The 23,234-nt window shown below is 48.7% G+C and overlaps 1 protein-coding gene across 1 annotated transcript in view; it reads right to left on the bottom strand.

Moving 5' to 3' along the window:
• The window catches only part of LOC140125815 (uncharacterized), a 136,294-nt gene extending 114,081 nt beyond the window's left edge, over positions 1-22,213 (bottom strand). Inside the window, exons 1-3 of the mRNA XM_072144685.1 lie at positions 21,872-22,213; positions 13,151-13,243; positions 10,620-10,721 (exon numbers count right to left, since the gene is read on the bottom strand). Coding sequence (XP_072000786.1) covers positions 10,620-10,721; positions 13,151-13,243; positions 21,872-22,081 — 405 coding nt within the window. The 5' untranslated portion in view covers positions 22,082-22,213. The remainder of the gene's footprint in view (positions 1-10,619; positions 10,722-13,150; positions 13,244-21,871) is intronic.
• Positions 22,214-23,234: the final 1,021 nt, after the last annotated feature.

Here is a 23,234-nt window from a genome sequence, read left to right as displayed (position 1 = left end):
CACAGTGGGGGTAGAAGGGAAGGAGGACACATGTGGATGTTACTTGTTGTATGGACACAGCGGGGGTAGAAGGGAAGGAGGACACATGTGGATGTTACTTGTATGGACACAGCGGGGGGTAGAAGGGAAGGAGGACACATGTAGATGTTACTTGTTGTATGGACACAGTGGGGGTAGAAGGGAAGGAGGACACATGTGGATGTTACTTGTTGTATGGACACAGCGGGGGTAGAAGGGAAGGAGGACACATGTGGATGTTACTTGTATGGACACAGCGGGGGGTAGAAGGGAAGGAGGACACATGTGGATGTTACTTGTATGGACACAGCGGGGGGTAGAAGGGAAGGAGGACACATGTGGATGTTACTTGTATGGACACAGCGGGGGTAGAAGGGAAGGAGGACACATGTGGATGTTACTTGTATGGAAACAGCGGGGGGTAGAAGGGAAGGAGGACACATGTGGATGTTACTTGTATGGACACAGCGGGGGTAGAAGGGAAGGAGGACACATGTGGATGTTACTTGTATGGACACAGCGGGGGTAGAGGGGAAGGAGGACACATGTGGATGTTACTTGTATGGACACAGCGGGGGGGGTAGAAGGGAAGGAGGACACATGTGGATGTTACTTGTTGTAGGGATACAGCGGGGGTAGAAGGGAAGGAGGACACATGTGGATGTTACTTGTTGTATGGACACAGCGGGGGGTAGAAGGGAAGGAGGACACATGTGGATGTTACTTGTTGTATGGACACAGTGGGGGTAGAAGGGAAGGAGGACACATGTGGATGTTACTTGTTGTAGGGATACAGCGGGGGTAGAAGGGAAGGAGGACACATGTGGATGTTACTTGTTGTATGGACACAGCGGGGGGTAGAAGGGAAGGAGGACACATGTGGATGTTACTTGTTGTATGGACACAGTGGGGGTAGAAGGGAAGGAGGACACATGTGGATGTTACTTGTTGTAGGGATACAGCGGGGGTAGAAGGGAAGGAGGACACATGTGGATGTTACTTGTATGGACACAGCGGGGGTAGAAGGGAAGGAGGACACATGTGGATGTTACTTGTTGTATGGACACAGCGGGGGGTAGAAGGGAAGGAGGACACATGTGGATGTTACTTGTTGTATGGACACAGCGGGGGGTAGAAGGGAAGGAGGACACATGTGGATGTTACTTGTATGGACACAGCGGGGGGTAGAAGGGAAGGAGGACACATGTGGATGTTACTTGTTGTATGGACACAGCGGGGGGTAGAAGGGAAGGAGGACACATGTGGATGTTACTTGTATGGACACAGCGGGGGGTAGAAGGGAAGGAGGACACATGTGGATGTTACTTGTTGTATGGACACAGCGGGGGGTAGAAGGGAAGGAGGACACATGTGGATGTTACTTGTTGTATGGACACAGCGGGGGGGTAGAAGGGAAGGAGGACACATGTGGATGTTACTTGTATGGACACAGCGGGGGTAGAAGGGAAGGAGGACACATGTGGATGTTACTTGTTGTATGGACACAGCGGGGGTAGAAGGGAAGGAGGACACATGTGGATGTTACTTGTTGTATGGACACAGCGGGGGGTAGAAGGGAAGGAGGACACATGTGGATGTTACTTCTTGTATGGACACAGCGGGGGTAGAAGGGAAGGAGGACACATGTGGATGTTACTTGTTGTATGGACACAGCGGGGGTAGAAGGGAAGGAGGACACATGTGGATGTTACTTGTATGGACACAGCGGGGGGTAGAAGGGAAGGAGGACACATGTGGATGTTACTCGTTGTATGGACACAGCGGGGGTAGAAGGGAAGGAGGACACATGTGGATGTTACTTGTATGGACACAGCGGGGGGTAGAAGGGAAGGAGGACACATGTGGATGTTACTTGTATGGACACAGCGGGGGTAGAAGGGAAGGAGGACACATGTGGATGTTACTTGTATGGACACAGCGGGGGTAGAAGGGAAGGAGGACACATGTGGATGTTACTTGTATGGACACAGCGGGGGGGTAGAAGGGAAGGAGGACACATGTGGATGTTACTTGTATGGACACAGCGGGGGTAGAAGGGAAGGAGGACACATGTGGATGTTACTTGTTGTATGGACACAGCGGGGGTAGAAGGGAAGGAGGACACATGTGGATGTTACTTGTTGTATGGACACAGCGGGGGTAGAAGGGAAGGAGGACACATGTGGATGTTACTTGTATGGACACAGCGGGGGGTAGAAGGGAAGGAGGACACATGTGGATGTTACTTGTATGGACACAGCGGGGGTAGAAGGGAAGGAGGACACATGTGGATGTTACTTGTATGGACACAGCGGGGGGTAGAGGGGAAGGAGGACACATGTGGATGTTACTTGTTGTATGGACACAGCGGGGGTAGAAGGGAAGGAGGACACATGTGGATGTTACTTGTATGGACACAGTGGGGGTTGAAGGGAAGGAGGACACATGTGGATGTTACTTGTATGGACACAGTGGGGGTAGAAGGGAAGGAGGACACATGTGGATGTTACTTGTATGGACACAGCGGGGGTAGAAGGGAAGGAGGACACATGTGGATGTTACTTGTTGTATGTACACAGCGGGGGGTAGAAGGGAAGGAGGACACATGTGGATGTTACTTGTTGTATGGACACAGCGGGGGTAGAAGGGAAGGAGGACACATGTGGATGTTACTTGTTGTATGGACACAGCGGGGGTAGAAGGGAAGGAGGACACATGTGGATGTTACTTGTTGTATGGACACAGCGAGGGTAGAAGGGAAGGAGGACACACGTGGATGTTACTTGTTGTATGGACACAGCGGGGGTAGAAGGGAAGGAGGACACATGTGGATGTTACTTGTTGTATGGACACAGCGGGGGGGTAGAAGGGAAGGAGGACACATGTGGATGTTACTTGCATGGATACAGCGGGGGTAGAAGGGAAGGAGGACACATGTGGATGTTACTTGTTGTATGGACACAGCGGGGGGGGGGGTAGAAGGGAAGGAGGACACATGTGGATGTTACTTGTATGGACACAGCGGGGGGTAGAAGGGAAGGAGGACACATGTGGATGTTACTTGTTGTATGGACACAGTGGGGGTAGAAGGGAAGGAGGACACATGTGGATGTTACTTGTTGTATGGACACAGCGGGGGTAGAAGGGAAGGAGGACACATGTGGATGTTACTTGTTGTATGGACACAGTGGGGGTAGAAGGGAAGGAGGACACATGTGGATGTTACTTGTTGTATGGACACAGTGGGGGTAGAAGGGAAGGAGGACACATGTGGATGTTACTTGTTGTATGGACACAGCGGAGGGTAGAAGGGAAGGAGGACACATGTGGATGTTACTTGTTGTATGGACACAGTGGGGGTAGAAGGGAAGGAGGACACATGTGGATGTTACTTGTATGGACACAGCGGGGGTAGAAGGGAAGGAGGACACATGTGGATGTTACTTGTTGTATGGACACAGCGGGGGTAGAAGGGAAGGAGGACACATGTGGATGTTACTTGTTGTATGGACACAGCGGGGGTAGAAGGGAAGGAGGACACATGTGGATGTTACTTGTATGGACACAGCGGGGGGTAGAAGGGAAGGAGGACACATGTGGATGTTACTTGTTGTATGGACACAGCGGGGGTAGAAGGGAAGGAGGACACATGTGGATGTTACTTGTATGGACACAGCGGGGGGTAGAAGGGAAGGAGGACACATGTGGATGTTACTTGTATGGACACAGCGGGGGGTAGAAGGGAAGGAGGACACATGTGGATGTTACTTGTTGTATGGACACAGCGGGGGGGGGGGTAGAAGGGAAGGAGGACACATGTGGATGTTACTTGTATGGACACAGCGGGGGGTAGAAGGGAAGGAGGACACATGTGGATGTTACTTGTATGGACACAGCGGGGGGTAGAGGGGAAGGAGGACACATGTGGATGTTACTTATTGTATGGATACAGCGGGGGGGTAGAAGGGAAGGAGGACACATGTGGATGTTACTTGTATGGACACAGCGGGGGGGGTAGAAGGGAAGGAGGACACATGTGGATGTTACTTGTTGTATGGACACAGCGGGGGGTAGAAGGGAAGGAGGACACATGTGGATGTTACTTGTATGGACACAGCGGGGGGTAGAAGGGAAGGAGGACACATGTGGATGTTACTTGTTGTATGGACACAGCGGGGGGTAGAAGGGAAGGAGGACACATGTGGATGTTACTTGTATGGATACAGCGGGGGTAGAAGGGAAGGAGGACACATGTGGATGTTACTTGTATAGACACAGCGGGGGTAGAAGGGAAGGAGGACACATGTGGATGTTACTTGTATAGACACAGCGGGGGGTAGAAGGGAAGGAGGACACATGTGGATGTTACTTGTTGTATGGACACAGCGGGGGTAGAAGGGAAGGAGGACACATGTGGATGTTACTTGTTGTATGGACACAGTGGGGGTAGAAGGGAAGGAGGACACATGTGGATGCTACTTGTTGTATGGACACAGCGGGGGTAGAAGGGAAGGAGGACACATGTGGATGTTACTTGTTGTATGGACACAGCGGGGGGTAGAAGGGAAGGAGGACACATGTGGATGTTACTTGTTGTATGGACACAGCGGGGGGTAGAAGGGAAGGAGGACACATGTGGATGTTACTTGTATGGACACAGCGGGGGTAGAAGGGAAGGAGGACACATGTGGATGTTACTTGTATGGACACAGCGGGGGTAGAAGGGAAGGAGGACACATGTGGATGTTACTTGTATGGACACAGCGGGGGGTAGAAGGGAAGGAGGACACATGTGGATGTTACTTGTATGGACACAGCGGGGGTAGAAGGGAAGGAGGACACATGTGGATGTTACTTGTATGGACACAGCGGGGGGTAGAAGGGAAGGAGGACACATGTGGATGTTACTTGTATGGACACAGCGGGGTAGAAGGGAAGGAGGACACATGTGGATGTTACTTGTATGGACACAGCGGAGGTAGAAGGGAAGGAGGACACATGTGGATGTTACTTGTTGTATGGACACAGCGGGGGTAGAAGGGAAGGAGGACACATGTGGATGTTACTTGTTGTATGGACACAGCGGGGGTAGAAGGGAAGGAGGACACATGTGGATGTTACTTGTTGTATGGACACAGCGGGGGTAGAAGGGAAGGAGGACACATGTGGATGTTACTTGTATGGACACAGCGGGGGGTAGAAGGGAAGGAGGACACATGTGGATGTTACTTGTATGGACACAGCGGGGGGTAGAAGGGAAGGAGGACACATGTGGATGTTACTTGTATGGACACAGCGGGGGGTAGAAGGGAAGGAGGACACATGTGGATGTTACTTGTATGGACACAGCGGGGGGTAGAAGGGAAGGAGGACACATGTGGATGTTACTTGTATGGACACAGCGGGGTAGAAGGGAAGGAGGACACATGTGGATGTTACTTGTATGGACACAGCGGAGGTAGAAGGGAAGGAGGACACATGTGGATGTTACTTGTTGTATGGACACAGCGGGGGTAGAAGGGAAGGAGGACACATGTGGATGTTACTTGTTGTATGGACACAGCGGGGGTAGAAGGGAAGGAGGACACATGTGGATGTTACTTGTTGTATGGACACAGCGGGGGTAGAAGGGAAGGAGGACACATGTGGATGTTACTTGTATGGACACAGCGGGGGGTAGAAGGGAAGGAGGACACATGTGGATGTTACTTGTATGGACACAGCGGGGGTAGAAGGGAAGGAGGACACATGTGGATGTTACTTGTTGTATGGACACAGTGGGGGTAGAAGGGAAGGAGGACACATGTGGATGTTACTTGTTGTATGGACACAGCGGGGGTAGAAGGGAAGGAGGACACATGTGGATGTTACTTGTTGTATGGACACAGCGGGGGTAGAAGGGAAGGAGGACACATGTGGATGTTACTTGTATGGACACAGCGGGGGGTAGAAGGGAAGGAGGACACATGTGGATGTTACTTGTATGGACACAGCGGGGGTAGAAGGGAAGGAGGACACATGTGGATGTTACTTGTTGTATGGACACAGTGGGGGTAGAAGGGAAGGAGGACACATGTGGATGTTACTTGTTGTATGGACACAGCGGGGGTAGAAGGGAAGGAGGACACATGTGGATGTTACTTGTATGGACACAGCGGGGGTAGAAGGGAAGGAGGACACATGTGGATGTTACTTGTATGGACACAGCGGGGGGTAGAGGGGAAGGAGGACACATGTGGATGTTACTTGTTGTATGGACACAGCGGGGGTAGAAGGGAAGGAGGACACATGTGGATGTTACTTGTATGGACACAGCGGGGGTAGAAGGGAAGGAGGACACATGTGGATGTTACTTGTTGTATGGACACAGCGGGGGGTAGAAGGGAAGGAGGACACATGTGGATGTTACTTGTTGTATGGACACAGCGGGGGGTAGAAGGGAAGGAGGACACATGTGGATGTTACTTGTTGTATGGACACAGCGGGGGTAGAAGGGAAGGAGGACACATGTGGATGTTACTTGTTGTATGGACACAGCGGGGGGTAGAAGGGAAGGAGGACACATGTGGATGTTACTTGTTGTATGGACACAGCGAGGGTAGAAGGGAAGGAGGACACACGTGGATGTTACTTGTTGTATGGACACAGCGGGGGTAGAAGGGAAGGAGGACACATGTGGATGTTACTTGTTGAATGGACACAGCGGGGGGGTAGAAGGGAAGGAGGACACATGTGGATGTTACTTGTATGGATACAGCGGGGGTAGAAGGGAAGGAGGACACATGTGGATGTTACTTGTTGTATGGACACAGCGGGGGGGGTAGAAGGGAAGGAGGACACATGTGGATGTTACTTGTATGGACACAGCGGGGGGTAGAAGGGAAGGAGGACACATGTGGATGTTACTTGTTGTATGGACACAGTGGGGGTAGAAGGGAAGGAGGACACATGTGGATGTTACTTGTTGTATGGACACAGCGGGGGTAGAAGGGAAGGAGGACACATGTGGATGTTACTTGTTGTATGGACACAGCGGGGGTAGAAGGGAAGGAGGACACATGTGGATGTTACTTGTTGTATGGACACAGCGGGGGTAGAAAGGAAGGAGGACACATGTGGATGTTACTTGTTGTATGGACACAGCGGGGGGGGGTAGAAGGGAAGGAGGACACATGTGGATGTTACTTGTTGTATGGACACAGTGGGGGTAGAAGGGAAGGAGGACACATGTGGATGTTACTTGTTGTATGGACACAGCGGGGGGGTAGAAGGGAAGGAGGACACATGTGGATGTTACTTGTATGGACACAGCGGGGGTAGAAGGGAAGGAGGACACATGTGGATGTTACTTGTTGTATGGACACAGCGGGGGTAGAAGGGTAGGAGGACACATGTGGATGTTACTTGTTGTATGGACACAGCGGGGGGTAGAAGGGAAGGAGGACACATGTGGATGTTACTTGTTGTATGGACACAGCGGGGGTAGAAGGGAAGTAGGACACATGTGGATGTTACTTGTATGGACACAGCGGGGGTAGAAGGGAAGGAGGACACATGTGGATGTTACTTGTTGTATGGACACAGCGGGGGGTAGAAGGGAAGGAGGACACATGTGGATGTTACTTGTTGTATGGACACAGCGGGGGGTAGAAGGGAAGGAGGACACATGTGGATGTTACTTGTTGTATGGACACAGCGGGGGGGTAGAAGGGAAGGAGGACACATGTGGATGTTACTTGTTGTATGGACACAGCGGGGGTAGAAGGGAAGGAGGACACATGTGGATGTTACTTGTATGGACACAGCGGGGGTAGAAGGGAAGGAGGACACATGTGGATGTTACTTGTATGGACACAGCGGGGGTAGAAGGGAAGGAGGACACATGTGGATGTTACTTGTATGGACACAGCGGGGGTAGAGGGGAAGGAGGACAGATGTGGATGTTACTTGTTGTATGGACACAGCGGGGGTAGAAGGGAAGGAGGACACATGTGGATGTTACTTGTATGGATACAGCGGGGGTAGAAGGGAAGGAGGACACATGTGGATGTTACTTGTTGTATGGACACAGTGGGGGTAGAAGGGAAGGAGGACACATGTGGATGTTACTTGTTGTATGGACACAGCGGGGGTAGAAGGGAAGGAGGACACATGTGGATGTTACTTGTATGGACACAGCGGGGGTAGAAGGGAAGGAGGACACATGTGGATGTTACTTGTATGGACACAGCGGGGGTAGAGGGGAAGGAGGACACATGTGGATGTTACTTGTATGGATACAGCGGGGGTAGAGGGGAAGGAGGACACATGTGGATGTTACTTGTTGTATGGACACAGCGGGGGTAGAAGGGAAGGAGGACACATGTGGATGTTACTTGTTGTATGGACACAGCGGGGGTAGAAGGGAAGGAGGACACATGTGGATGTTGCCATGTGGGGTTTTTTTATTATGGGATGATGCATTTTTATTATTTTGGGGTGGATATGCCTTATTGACACATATTTATTAACTTTTTTTTCAAAAGTGAATTTGTGTAGAAAAAACATCACTTCAGTAAATTTGTTGTTGTTTATCTTGTAGTCTCATGAATATGTTACCTCTTTATATGATTACAGCAATACAATATTTATTTGTTTTGTCTTAAGTTCTACTAATTTTGCAGAATATAACCTAATGTGGAAACGAGGGCCACCTTTAAGGGGTCTAGTGGGACTGTGTTTAAGGGCCCCCCATTTCCAATCACACTACCACCAATGGCAGATTTTCATATAGGCCGTATGGACGGGCACCCCGCCATTTGTGAAGTGAGCACAAGCAGGGGCTATCTATATACTGACTGGGCACGTACAGGGGCTATCTATATACAGTACTGAGTGGACATGTGCAGCGGTATCGATATATTGAAAGGGCACCTGCAGGGGCTATCTATATACTGAGTGGACATGTACAGCGGTATCTATATACTGAGGGGACTTGTGCAGGAGCTATCTATATACTGAAAGGGCACATGCAGGGGCTATCTATATACTGAGTGGACATGTACAGCGGTATCTATATGCTGAGGGGACTTGTGCAGGGGCTATCTATATACTGAAAGGGCACATGCAGGGGCTATCTATATACTGAAAGGGCACATGCAGGGGCTATCTACATACTGAGGGGGCAGGTGCAGGGGTATCTCTATACTGAGTGGACATGTGCAAGGGCTATCTATATACTGAGAGGGGATGTGCAGGGGCTATCTATATACTGAGTGGACATGTGCAGGGGCTATCTATATACTGAGAGGGGATGTGCAGGGGCTATCTATATACAGAGTGGACATGTGCAGGGGCTATCTATATACTGAGTGGACATGTGCAAGGGCTATCTATATACAGAGTGGGGATGTGCAAGGGCGATGTATATACTGAGTGGACATGTGCAGGGGCTATCTATATACAGAGAGGACATGTGCAAGGGCGATGTATATACTGAGAGGGGATGTGCAGGAGCTATTTATATACTGAGTGGACATGTGCAAGGGCGATGTATATACTGAGTGGGCATGTGCTGGGGGGCTATCTATATACTGAGTGGACATGTGCAGGGGCTATCTATATACTGAGTGGGCACGTGCTGTGGCTATCTATATACTTAGTGGACATGTGCAGGGGCTATCTATATACAGAGAGGACATGTGCAAGGGCTATCTATATACAGAGTGGGGATGTGCAAGGGCGATGTATATACTGAGTGGGCATGTGCTGGGGGGCTATCTATATACTGAGTGGACATGTGCAGGGGCTATCTATATACTGAGTGGGCACGTGCTGTGGCTATCTATATACTTAGTGGACATGTGCAGGGGCTATCTATATACAGAGAGGACATGTGCAAGGGCTATCTATATACAGAGTGGGGATGTGCAAGGGCGATGTATATACTGAGTGGGTACACTCAGGGGATATCTATATACTGAGTGGGCCCATATTGTGTATAATGTTATGTATCAATGGAATGGACGCTGTGGGGGATTCCTTGTGCCTACCCGGGGGGAAAATATTGATCATTTTGAATTACCATCTCCCAAAAGATATAACACTTCTTGTCTATGGTGGGTGCGGGGGGTTTGGGCTGAATGCTTTTTTGTTTTGTTTTTTGATCAGTTTTTATCACTATTTTGGTGGGATGAGATAGATAAAAATCATACTTTTTGGTTTCAATAATGGTTTTGTTTTACTGTCCGAGTAGTTCTGGTCATGGTGGTTCCACATATGTACAGGGTTTACGTGGTGATTTTCACTTTTGTTTAATGCAAATCATTTCTATATGTAACGGGGGCTGTGAGGTCTTTTTATTGATTTATTTTTTCTTCAAAAATATTTTCTTCCTTCCTAAATATTATTTCGCAATTTTAAGCCTTCCCGATGCCACGAGCATCCAACAATTTCCGACTGAAACCAGCCAGTGGTCCGTCCACCGACCTCCCCAGCCGCCATCGCTACGTGAGTCTTTATTGCTTGGAAATCCTATACGAGACTTGGAATAAAATCTGATTCTATCGGTTTCTCCATTTCCCTTCCTACATATTTCACTTCTCTAATCCGGTTGCACTTACCATATCCATCTCCTGTGCCTCTGTGGTGATTATTGGAGGCTCCTGTGTGATTTCCCATGAATCTGTAGATACACCAGTCACTTCCTGGATGGTCGTTGTTTCCTGTATTAGTAATGATAATGTAACGGCAGAGAAGATCCTCTGGACTGAAAGAGTCAACTTCATGTAAGTGAAATTATAGTCTGAACATACGGCACATTTTCTTCTACATTTTTTGCATGTTATTGTGGTTTAAATATTTATTTAGGCGTTAAACGAAGACTCCACCCGTTACTGTGGAAGAAGACTCCTCCTCCGATGACAATTAATAAGGTAAATCATATTATACACAGAGGACCTCACGTCCTCCCTCCATGGTAAATATGTCAAGTGTCACTGGCAGCCGTGGTTCTCTTTCAAAAGTCTGCTCTTTGAGACGCGGAGGGGGCCTTCCCTCTACCCAGTCACTCCCACCCTGGTCTGAACGCCGCCCCCTTTTTCTTTTTCTCTTTTTCGCTCTTTGTTGCCCCCTCCCCTCCACTGCTGTTTCCTTCCCTTTTCCTCCCTTACCACATCTCATTCTCTAACTTTCTTTCCCTTTACTTTTTTCTTTCCCTCCCATTCCTCATCTCTATTTCTTGGGAGGGCCCATTTTGTAGGCCCATTTTGTAGGCCCGTTGGGGCCAATAGGCTCTTCTACTATTCTACTCTCTTTAAATACTGAAAAGGGTAGGAGGGCAGCAAAGACTTGGGCGTGGATCTCGCGACCCCGTCATTGACCTGATTGGGCCAGATGCATGTGCAACACCCCTGCCAATGCATAGGCAAGGTAGTTGTTGTGAAAAGCGCCCTGTCCATGTCAGGATCTGGTGCACCTGTGCAACTCATCCAGAAGCTACTGCTAGGAGAACTCAGAAATTGCTGCTGTAGCCACTGCCTGGTAAGGCAAGAACTAACAATGTGAGATGTTCTTGTCTAAAGGTATTTCTTGCGATATTGTAAAGGAAGCAGAAAGCTGATTGGAGAGAGTTACCAACTGACCAAGAGAGGATATAAACCCCTGCTGGGTGAGAGCACATGGTCTTGGATTCTCGTCAGTAAATAGAGAATCAGGTCTAGAGTGCAGCTCCAGCAGAGCTACCATCCAGTCATAATACCAGGAAACAGAAGTGTCAAGGCAAGCTGTCCGACACCATCCACCATCTGGATTCAGCCCCATCTCTACCAGCCCAGCCTGAAGTTACTACCATACTGTGAACAACCTTTATGCGGACCATCTACCTCCCACCAGCTCACCAGCTTGCTGAATATGCTATCATTTGGCCGTTGCCTACTGTTGAATAAATAAGAGTGAGCTGATTTGCACAACGTTGTCTCAGTCTGATCCCTGGATACCACTGTTACCACCACGGGCTCCCCATCCATTACCCAGGGACTTATCTTACAGACACTCAGGGGCTGCCCCAGAGAGAACCAGTACATCAGCCCCTCCCTCTGTATTTCTTCCACAAACCACCCGCTGGAGACCTGCCAGGCTGTCCCGCTCCCCATACCAAGCACCATGACACTAGCGTGCCTGAGGCTACAATAGCCAGACACTCCGGTATTCTGTGCCCCCAGCTGCCTCCAGACCCCAAGAAAAGGCATGGCCCTGGTGGGGAATGTTACTCATGATATTATCAATGCTTCATACTGTCTCTGTTACCTACATTCTACCCTATGCATCCTGTGAGACTTGTTGTGTCCTGCCTGTGTCTGTATTCCTGCCACCAATAAAAGTGAATTAAAAAAAATAATTAAAGACTCCAGATCTTGTGGATCCATGTGGTGTGCGCGTCTGCATAATTAATATCCAAAATGCGTCTCGCCACCTGACAGCTCTCATCCAGTCTCCGCCTCTAGGTGTAATCTGGAAACATCGCCCTGATAAATATTTCTAAAGTGCTTAGTTAACCCTGAGATTCCCCGTTTATAAATAGGTTCTGGTTTTGTGGCTGCAGTAATGTGTTCAGAAATCCTGCATTTTAACGTCTTCATGCTCTGCGCCGTACATGTACCGTTCATACCAATCTATGAAGAGGGCTCATGGGCTCAAAGGTTGGGTTTTCTGCATATTGCAGCAAACACCCTCTGCTAATAACTGAAATCAGTGCTATCACCGATCAGGAGTATTAACTCTCAGGCGACATTTAAAAAATGGCAGCACATGGTCAACACCTTCTTTGTTGAGATTGGCGCTCCCCGTGACATCATCGGGGAGCAGCGATTGGTTGCCATTCGTTACAATGAATCCTGTGTAAAAGCTGCGTAGAAGCTTTCCAGATGCCACCAGCATCCCAAACTTGCCAACTCTAACCAGCCAGTGGTCCAGCCAGTGGTCCATCCACCGACCCCCCCCCCCCCTCCCCTGCTGCCATCTCTCCATAAATCTTTATTGATCTACAACATTAAATAATTTACTTGGAATATAATCTGATTATATCAGTGTCACCAATTCCCTTCCTTTATATTTCACTTCTCTAATCCGGTTGGACCATGTCCATCTACTGTACCTTTGTAGTGGTTCTTTTTGCTGTGGTCCTAGTAGTCGTCACTTTTCCCGTTGTTCCACCTTTGCCAATTTCAATCCCGAGTTTACATGTTACCTGCATTTGCAATGACAATATAATGATAATGGTGATATAACATCTTCTGGACTGAAAGAGAGAACTTCATGTAAGTAGCCAAAAGTGCCAAAAGTTGCTCTGGGTCTGGGGTGTTGGTCCTTCCTGGATTGTCCATTACCCTCTTTTTTATTATACTTTCGGAAGAGTGTTAAAACTTGATGGTGATGTATACTGATAATGACACTCTCTGAAGCGTGGTCTACGACATTAGGTTTTGATTCATATACTGAGTTATAATTGGTTTTGGATATCTGAGGGGGCGGAGCTTATGTATCCTGTGTTTACCCCATTCCATCGAGGGCCTCACTTCCCTGAGTAAGGATTGCTCTAAGGCTGCATTCACATGAACGTGTGATTGCTCCAGTCCTGTATTTCCGTGCCGTATTACCCCCGTATATACGCGACGTTTTTCATCCGTATGTAACCCGTATTTTATACGTCCCCATAGACTTCTAGCGCATATGGAACTGAAATACGGGATACAATAGGACATCTCTAAATATTTATATGACTAGTATACGCTATGGTACGGTACGGTGTTGACTGCAATATAAATAGTTGGACGTATTGTCCATTGTAATGAATGTGGCCGTATTTAACCCATAAAAAACAGTACGGTGCGGGTAGCTTACGGCTGTTTTCATACGTCCGTGTGAATGCAGCCTAACTGCTATGATATATACCATATTTTTTGGACTATAAGGCGCACCGGATTATAAGGCGCACCATCATTTTGGATTTATTATTGTTTTATTAGTTTTAGGGCTGACATTGAAAATGACATGTTTTTGGTTTTGCTTTCTGGATTTATAGTCTGAATATGTGGCACCAATTTTTTTTTTTTTTACATTTATTGCATATCAACCTTGGGAAATTTTAATTCAGGGTTTAAACAAAAATAAACAAATCTTCAAAATGTCAAGTCAAACTCATTGCAAACCCTTTGTCCATTGTTAGTGACCGTGTCACACGAGAACCTATTGTCTAATGGGGAATGTTGTTCAATTGTTAAACTAAGAAGCTGCACCTAAAGCCACATCAACCAGAATTACGATGCAGTCGAGATGCAATTTTAACTGCAATTGTGAACAAACATGTAAAGTGGCCCAAAAAAATCCAAATAATTAACGGAGGAATGAAGGCTCCTTGGAATCTATTTCTCTGATGGGTCCACCAGGCTCAAGATACTGGAAAAACCTTATTGAAGGGAAATCCTGCTATCGTGTGTAGTAAAGAAACCTGAATTTAATAAAAAAAATATTTTATTATATTTTTCAATACACAACACAACCAGCAATGGAGCCGAGGTTTTTAAAATCACCACAATTTCTCAATTTTTTGAAAAAAAAAAGCTTCTATTACTCAACCTTTTACAATAATTACTCCAGCTAGAAAGTGACCTTCCCTAATGATACTTCCCCAACTGAAACCAGCCAGAAGTCCTTCTACCGACATCTTACACTGCGTCTCTCCATAAATCTTTCTTGATCTACAACATAAACTCCTCCATGACTGCCATACGGCCATATACCTCCCATTCGCACGTGTCCCGTGCATGTTTATTAAGGTCTGGGCAGTGGCCAAATTCAAATACCTATAACTCCTGAACCCTGGCACCTAGATACATCATCTCCTGTGATGAAATGCCCTGCAGCAGAGCCCTAGTAATGAAATCCCATGCAGCAGAGCCACAAGTACCGAAATGCCCCGTAGCAGAGCCTCTAGTAATGAAAGGCCCCGTAGCAGAGCCTCTAGTAACGAAATGCCCTGCAGCAGAGCCTCTAGTAATGATATGCCCTGCAGCAGAGCCTCTAGTAATGATATGCCCTGCAGCAGAGCCTCTAGTAATGAAATGACCCGCAGCAGAGCCTCTAGTAATGATATGCCCTGCAGCAGAGCCTCTAGTAATGATATGCCCTGCAGCAGAGCCTCTAGTAATGATATGCCCTGCAGCAGAGCCTCTAGTAATGAAATGACCCGCAGCAGAGCCTCTAGTAATGATATGCCCTGCAGCAGAGCCTCTAGTAATGATATGCCCTGCAGCAGAGCCTCTAGTAATGAAATGACCCGCAGCAGAGCCTCTAGTAATGATATGCCCTGCAGCAGAGCCTCTAGTAATGAAATGACCCGCAGCAGAGCCCCCTAGTAATGATATGCCCTGCAGCAGAGCCTCTAGTAATGATATGCCCTGCAGCAGAGCCTCTAGTAATGAAATGACCCGCAGCAGAGCCTCTAGTAATGATATGCCCTGCAGCAGAGCCTCTAGTAATGATATGCCCTGCAGCAGAGCCTCTAGTAATGATATGCCCTGCAGCAGAGCCTCTAGTAATGATATGCCCTGCAGCAGAGCCTCTAGTAATGAAATGACCCGCAGCAGAGCCTCTAGTAATGAAATGCCCTGCAGCAGAGCCTCTAGTAATGAAATGCCCTGCAGCAGAGCCTCTAGTAATGATATGCCCTGCAGCAGAGCCTCTAGTAATGAAATGCCCTGCAGCAGAGCCTCTAGTAACGAAATGCCCCATAGCAGAGCCTCTAGTAATGAAATGACCCGCAGCAGAGCCTCTAGTAATGAAATGCCCTGTAGCAGAGCCTCTAGTAATGAAATGCCCTGCAGAAGAGCCTCTAGTAATGAAATGACCCGCAGCAGAGCCTCTAGTAATGAAATGCCCTGTAGCAGAGTCACTAGTAATGAAATGCCCTGCAGAAGAGCCTCTAGTAATGAAATGCCCTGCAGCAGAGCCCTAGTAATGAAATGCCCTGCAGCAGAGCCTCTAGTAATGAAATGCCCCGCAGCAGAGCCTCTAGTAATGATATGCCCCGCAGCAGAGCCTCTAGTAATGAAATGCCCTGCAGTAGAGCCCCTAGTAATGAAATGCCCTGCAGCAGAGCCTCTAGTAATGAAATGCCCTGCAGCAGAGCCTCTAGTAATGATATGCCCTGCAGTAGAGCCCCTAGTAATGAAATGCCCTGCAGCAGAGCCCCTAGTAATGAAATGCCCTGCAGCAGAGCCCCTAGTAATGAAATGCCCTGCAGCAGAGCCTCTAGTAATGAAATGCCCTGCAGCAGAGCCCCTAGTAATGAAATGCCCTGCAGCAGAGCCCCTAGTAATGAAATGCCCTGCAGCAGACCCCTAGTAATGAAATGCCCTGCAGTAGAGCCCCTAGTAATGAAATGCCCTGCAGCAGAGCCCCTAGTAATGAAATGCCCTGCAGCAGAGCCCCTAGTAATGAAATGCCCTGCAGCAGAGCCTCTAGTAATGAAATGCCCTGCAGCAGAGCCCCTAGTAATGAAATGCCCTGCAGCAGACCCCTAGTAATGAAATGCCCTGCAGTAGAGCCCCTAGTAATGAAATGCCCTGCAGCAGAGCCCCTAGTAATGAAATGCCCTGCAGCAGACCCCCTAGTACTGAAATGCACTGCAGCAGAGCCCCTAGTAATGAAATGCCCTGCAGCAGAGCCCCTAGTAATGATATGCCCCGCAGCAGAGCCTCTAGTAATGAAATGCCCTGCAGTAGAGCCCCTAGTAATGAAATGCCCCGCAGCAGAGCCCCTAGTAATGAAATGCCCTGCAGCAGAGCCTCTAGTAATGATATGCCCTGCAGTAGAGCCCCTAGTAATGAAATGCCCTGCAGCAGAGCCCCTAGTAATGAAATGCCCTGCAGCAGAGTCACTAGTAATGAAATGCCCTGCAGCAGAGCCCCTAGTAATGAAATGCCCTGCAGCAGACCCCCTAGTACTGAAATGCACTGCAGCAGAGCCCCTAGTAATGATATGCCCTGCAGCAGAGCCCCTAGTAATGATATGCCCCGCAGCAGAGCCTCTAGTAATGAAATGCCCTGCAGCAGAGCCCCTAGTAATGATATGCCCCGCAGCAGAGCCTCTAGTAATGAAATGCCCTGCAGTAGAGCCCCTAGTGATGAGATGCCCTGCAGCAGAGCCCGTAGTAATGAAATGCACTGCAGCAGACCCCCTAGTGATGAAATTGCCCAGCCCGCAGGCTGTTTAAGTCCAGTCCTGTTTGTACAAACATGTTTTTATGATGTTTAGTTATTTTTTCACCGTGTCACTTTTAATAACTTTTTTGCTATGAATAAACTTTAGAAGATTTTTTACCCAGCTGGTGCCGAAGGACTTTTCCTTTTTCCCTCCAAACTTACAGCCCCTCCTGTTGCCCTTTAACCCGGGTCACTTATTGGTTGCCCAGTTGGCCACTGGGTGGCAGTGGCCTGGGGGATATTTAAGCTTGAGCGCGGAGCTAGCCCTTCCTCTTTGGACTGCTCTGCGCTCAAGAGTCATTGGCCCCGCAAGTATGGCTGACCCTGCATTATTGGCATTGCTGAAGGAGAAGCTGAGGAGAGAGGGCTCCGGCTGGCTGATCCCCTCGTTGGTCCAGCCAGATCCTTTTGCTCCCGTGTCGGCTACTCCGATTCCCCCTCAGTTAGCTGCCCGTCCTGCACGGCGCAGTCGTGCGCCGTGCAGGCTTAGCCCATCCCCCATCAAGACGCGGAGCCGAGCGCCGCCAGCAGCAGAGCGCACACTGCGCTCTGCTAAATCAAAAAGCCGCGCCTCCGCTGCAGCTGGCAGTCGGCCAGCGGCAGAGGTGGTCGCCCCGGGCGGGGAGGGGATGCGAGGCACAGCTGCTCCCGCATCTCCTCCTCTGGACAACCTGGCTGTGCCTGTGAGCACAGTGCAGGATGCAGCTGCTCCCCCTGCTGGCCCTCCACCCAAATAGCTTGGCAGCTAGATGGTTAAGGCTGGGGGCCAGCTCTCCAAATGTAGCACCATCTGCCCAGCCTCAGGAGTCCTCCCAACCCTCACAAGTGATATTGGCGGCGCAGCCGCCTGCACCAAACATCACACTGCCCGCTTTACACTCATTCACCCCACCCCCTCCTCCGCCACTCCCCCCTCTGTCGGGTACTGCTGGGGCCTGCGATAGGGATTTTAGTTGTGAACCCGCAAATCGCCGGTACGCGGCTTCTGAGGCCGGTGATTCGCGGGGCAGTTATGATAGGAGTTGTAGCCTCTCGGTTTTACCCCAAATCACTTGACAGACCAACTAGGACATGCCCCCGTGGAGGCGGGGCCTGGCATGCAAGGTGAAATTTGGGTAAAAGGTCTGGGTTTCATCACAGATCTGGGATATTATTTACTGTTAGCAATAAAGCTGTGGCCGACCCCAACCTTTTTTCTTCATTTTAGGGTTTTTGTGAGACGGGTGTATTTAAGTTGGGCTAAGGTATTAGTACAGCCAGTCGGCCTGCAGCAGAGCCCCTAGTAATGAAAAGCCCCTGTAGCAGACCCCTAGTAACGAAATGCCCTGCAGCAGAGCCCCTAGTAATGAAAACCCCTGCAGCAGACCCCCTAGTATTGAAATCCCCTGCAGCAGAGCCCCTAGTATTGAAATCCCCTGCAGCAGAGCCCCTAGTAATGAAATGTCATGCAGCAGACCCCCTAGTAATGAAATGCCCTGCAGCAGACCCCCTAGTGATGAAATGTCATGCAGCAGACACCGTAGTAATGAAATGCCCCGTAGCCGAGCCCCTAGTAATGAAATGCCCTGCAGCAGAGCCTGTAGTAATGAAATGCCCTGTAGCAGAGCCCCTAGTAAAGAAATGCCCTGCAGCAGACCCCTAGTAATGAAATACCCTGCAGCAGACCCCTAGTAATGAAATGCCCTGCAGCGTAGCCCCTGTTAATGAAATGCCCTGCACCAGAGCCCCTAGTAATGAAATGTCCTGCAGTAGAGCCCCTAGTAATGAAATGCCCTGCAGCAGAGCCCCTAGTAATGAAATGCCCTGCAGCAGAGCCCCTAGTCATAAAATGCCCTGCAGAAGAGCCCCTAGTAATGATATGCTCTGCAGTAGAGCCCCTAGTATTTAAATGCCCTGCAGCAGAGCCTCTAGTAATGAAATGCCCTATAGCAGAGCCCCTAGTCATGAAATGCCCTGCAGCAGAGCCTCTAGTAATAAAATGCCCCGCAGCAGAGCCCCTAGTTATGAAAACCCCTGCAGCAGACCCCCCTAGTATTTATATGCCCTGCAGCAGACCCCCTAGTGATGAAATGTCCTGCAGCAGACCCCTAGTAATTAAATGCCCTGCAGCAGAGCCCCTAGTAATGAAATGCCCTGCAGCAGAGCCCCTAGTAATGAAATTCCCTGCAGCAGAGCCCCTAGTAATGAAATGCCCTGCAGCAGACCCCCTAGTAATGAAATGTCCTGCAGCAGAGCCCCTTGTTATGAAATGCCCTGCAGCAGAGCCCCTTGTTATGAAATGCCCTGCAGCAGAGCCCCTAGTAAAGAAATGCCCTTCAGCAGACCCCTAATAATGAAATCCCATTCAGCAGACCCCTAGTGATGAAATGCCCGGCAGCATAGCCCCTAGTAATGATATGCTCTGCAGTAGAGCCCCTAGTAATGAAATGCCCTGCAGCAGAGCCCCTAGTAATGATATGCTCTGCAGTAGAGCCCCTAGTAATGAAATGCCCTGCAGCAGAGCCTCTAGTAATAAAATGCCCTGCAGCAGACCCCCCTAGTATTGATATGCCCTGCAGCAGACCCCCTAGTAATGAAATGCCCTGCAGCAGACCCCCTAGTAATGAAATGCCCTGCAGCAGAGCCCCTAGTAATGAAATGCCCTGCAGCAGAGCCTCTAGTAATAAAATGCCCTTCAGCAGACCCCCCTAGTATTGATATGCCCTGCAGCAGACCCCCTAGTGATGAAATATCCTGCAGCAGACCCCTAGTGATGAAATGCCCTGCAGCAGAGCCCCTAGTAATGAAATGCCCTGCAGCAGAGCCTCTAGTAATGTTATACCCTGCAGCAGAGCCCCTAGTAATGTTATGCCCTGCAGCAGAGCCCCTAGTAATGTTATGCCCTGCAGCAGAGCCCCTATTAATGAAATGTTCTGCAGAAGAGCCCCTAGTAATGTTATGCCCTGCAGCAGAGCCCCTAGTAATGAAATGCCCTGCAGAAGAGCCCCTAGTAATGAAATGCCCTGCAGAAGAGCCCCTAGTAATGAAATCCCCTGCAGCAGACCCCCCTAGTAATGATATGCTCTGCAGTAGAGCCCCTAGTATTTAAATGCCCTGCAGCAGAGCCCCTAGTAATGAAATGCCCTATAGCAGAGCCCCTAGTCATGAAATGCCCTGCAGCAGAGCCCCTAGTAATGAAATGCCCTATAGCAGATCCCCTAGTAATGATATGCCCTGCAGCAGAGCCTCTAGTAATGAAATGCCCTGCAGCAGAGCCCCTAGTAATGAAATGCCCTGCAGCAGAGCCCCTAGTAATGAAATGCCCTGCAGCAGAGCCCCTAGTAATGAAATGCCCTGCAGCAGAGCCCCTAGTAATGAAATGCCCTGCAGCAGAGCCCCTAGTAATGAAATGCACTGCAGCAGATCCCCTAGTAATGAAATGCACTGCAGCAGATCCCCTAGTAATGAAATGCACTGCAGCAGATCCCCTAGTAATGAAATGCACTGCAGCAGAGCCCTAGTAACGAAATGCCCCATAGCAGAGCCTCTAGTAATGAAATGCCCTGCAGCAGAGCCCCTAGTAATGAAATGCCCTGCAGCAGATCCCCTAGTAATGAAATGCACTGCAGCAGAGCCCCTAGTAATGAAATGCCCTGCAGCAGATCCCCTAGTAATGAAATGCCCTGCAGCAGATCCCCTAGTAATGAAATCCCCTGCAGTAGAGACCCTAGTTATGAAATGTTCTGCAGCAGAGCCCCTAGTAATGAAATGCCCTGCAGCAGAGTGCGTGGACGCTTTGTTACAGATGAAGAGCTGAAGGAAGAGGAGCCACGAGAAGCATCGGGCAGCATGGGAAGGTGAGTATGGAAGTTTATTCTTGTATACACTCGTGTATAACCCGAGGTGATGTCTTTCAGGACATTTTTTGTGCTGAAAAACTCGTCTTATGCACAAGTATACAGGGCAGGTGCTTGATGTGTGTGTCCCCCTCCATCCTGTCAACCGAAGGCAGAATATGAAGAAACCGCAGGAAAGACTTGGCTTACAGCTCCCAAAGTACATGCACCCTCTGCATTTGTAGCTGAAAATAGGAAAGGGGATGGGCTGGTGCTGCACATGTTTATAACAGTTTTTAGTAAGAGTTTTAACTAACTAAGAATGACAAAAAAGCTTATTACTTCCCCTTTGTGGTCATTTTTTGGCTCACAAATTTTTATCAAGTTCTCATCTTACATGTCATTAAAACATCTACGTAAAAAGTGTTATCATATGTAAAGAGATTGGGGGAGATTTATCAACCTGTCTAAGTTTAAGAATGTGCAACCAATGACAGCTCAGTTTTCATTTCACCAGTGTTCATGAATATTTTAAAGGGGAGCTGTAATTGGTTACCATGAACAACTAAGCACATTCTTACACTTAGACAGCTTGATAAATCTCCCCCATTGTCATTTAAAGAAAAGCAGAACAGAACTGAAAACAATTGACTTAGACATTCAGGCCACAATGATCATCGGTCACAAATAAATATACAAAACTGCAAATAAAATCTGATGATATCAGTTCCACTAATTCCCTTCCTCCATTTTGAATTTTCCTTATCTGCTAAAGCTTACACTATGCGTCTACGTTACCTTTATCATGAATCCTCGGGCTTTGGTCCCAAGAGGACACCGTTGTACGTTTCCCCATATGTCCAAAGATCCACCAATGTTAATATCAATTCCTAGTTGGGAGGTCGTCGTTGCCTGGATCAGGACTAATAACGAGACTGCACAGAACATCTTCTGGACCGAAGAATCAACTTCACGCAAAGATCTGAATGTTGCTCTCAGCCTGAACATTCGGCACACGTTCTACTTTTATTGCCTATTGTCTTAGATAAGATATTTATTTAGAGTTCAAACAAAGACACCGGATCTTCAGAATGTCCAAAGAATTCATCGCAAAACCCATTGTTCATTGTTAGTGACCGTGTCCCATGAGAATAGGAGAAGAACGAGGAGCAGATAAACCAGCAACAAAGACAATGCAGTAACCGCGCTGACGTGGTCGCTCTGGCCGGATCCAGGACTCGTCATGGGCAAGTGCCACCCAACATCACCGCGCTCAGGACGCTGCAAAACCTTATGAAAAGGAAAATCATAACGTTGCTTTACTGCGGAACATGAATTTACATGGAAAAGTTACTTTTTTATTAAATTTAAAAAATATAATTTATTATATTTTCAAACACACAAGACAACGGTATCGAAAGCACACGACATCTTTACCGATAACCACCACCCGGCACCGGAGACAAAGGTCATACAGGCAGTCCCCGGGTTACGTACAGGATAGGTTCCATAGGTTTGTTCTTAAGTTGAATTTGTATGTAAGTCAAAACTGTATATTTTATAATTGTAGCTCCAGACAAAAAAATTTTTTTGACCCAGTGATAATTGGAGGTTCAAAATATTTTGCTGTAATGGGACCAAGGATTATCAATAAAGCTTCATTACAGACACCTTACAGCTGATCAGTGCAGTCTGGGGCTATAGTAACATCCAGAGAGGTCACCAGAGGTCACACGGGGCAGAGGTGTCTGTCTGTAACTAGAGGTCATCTGTAAGTCGGGTGACCTTAAGTAGGGTACCGCCTGTAAATTCAACCACGGTTTTTCCAACTTTTTTCCCAACTGATATCACTAAGGCACTAAGGATGAACTCGCATCACACTCGCAACGCATGCTGCATGGCACGAACGCTGCAAACCGGGACTGATCTGACATGCTGTGTTCACTCCCGGTTTGCAGCGTTCTGGCCGTGCGATCCCGGCAGCATGTGCAACATCCCCCACCGGGGCCTAGCCTTGTCTTGGGGCCTGGAGTCAGCCGGGGCCTGCAGTACCTGAGTGGCTGGCGGTTGCGGCCTAGGCACGCTAGTGTCACGGTGCTTGGTATGGTCTCCAGCAGGGTGGTGTTGGCAAGAAATGATGAGGGAGAGGCTGCTATTGCGG

This window comes from Engystomops pustulosus, chromosome 4 (genome assembly GCF_040894005.1).
Source record: "Engystomops pustulosus chromosome 4, aEngPut4.maternal, whole genome shotgun sequence".
Classification (NCBI taxonomy): Eukaryota; Metazoa; Chordata; class Amphibia; order Anura; family Leptodactylidae; genus Engystomops; species Engystomops pustulosus.
The sequence above is the reverse complement of the archived record's forward strand: the minus strand, read 5'-3'. Positions and strand labels throughout refer to the sequence as shown.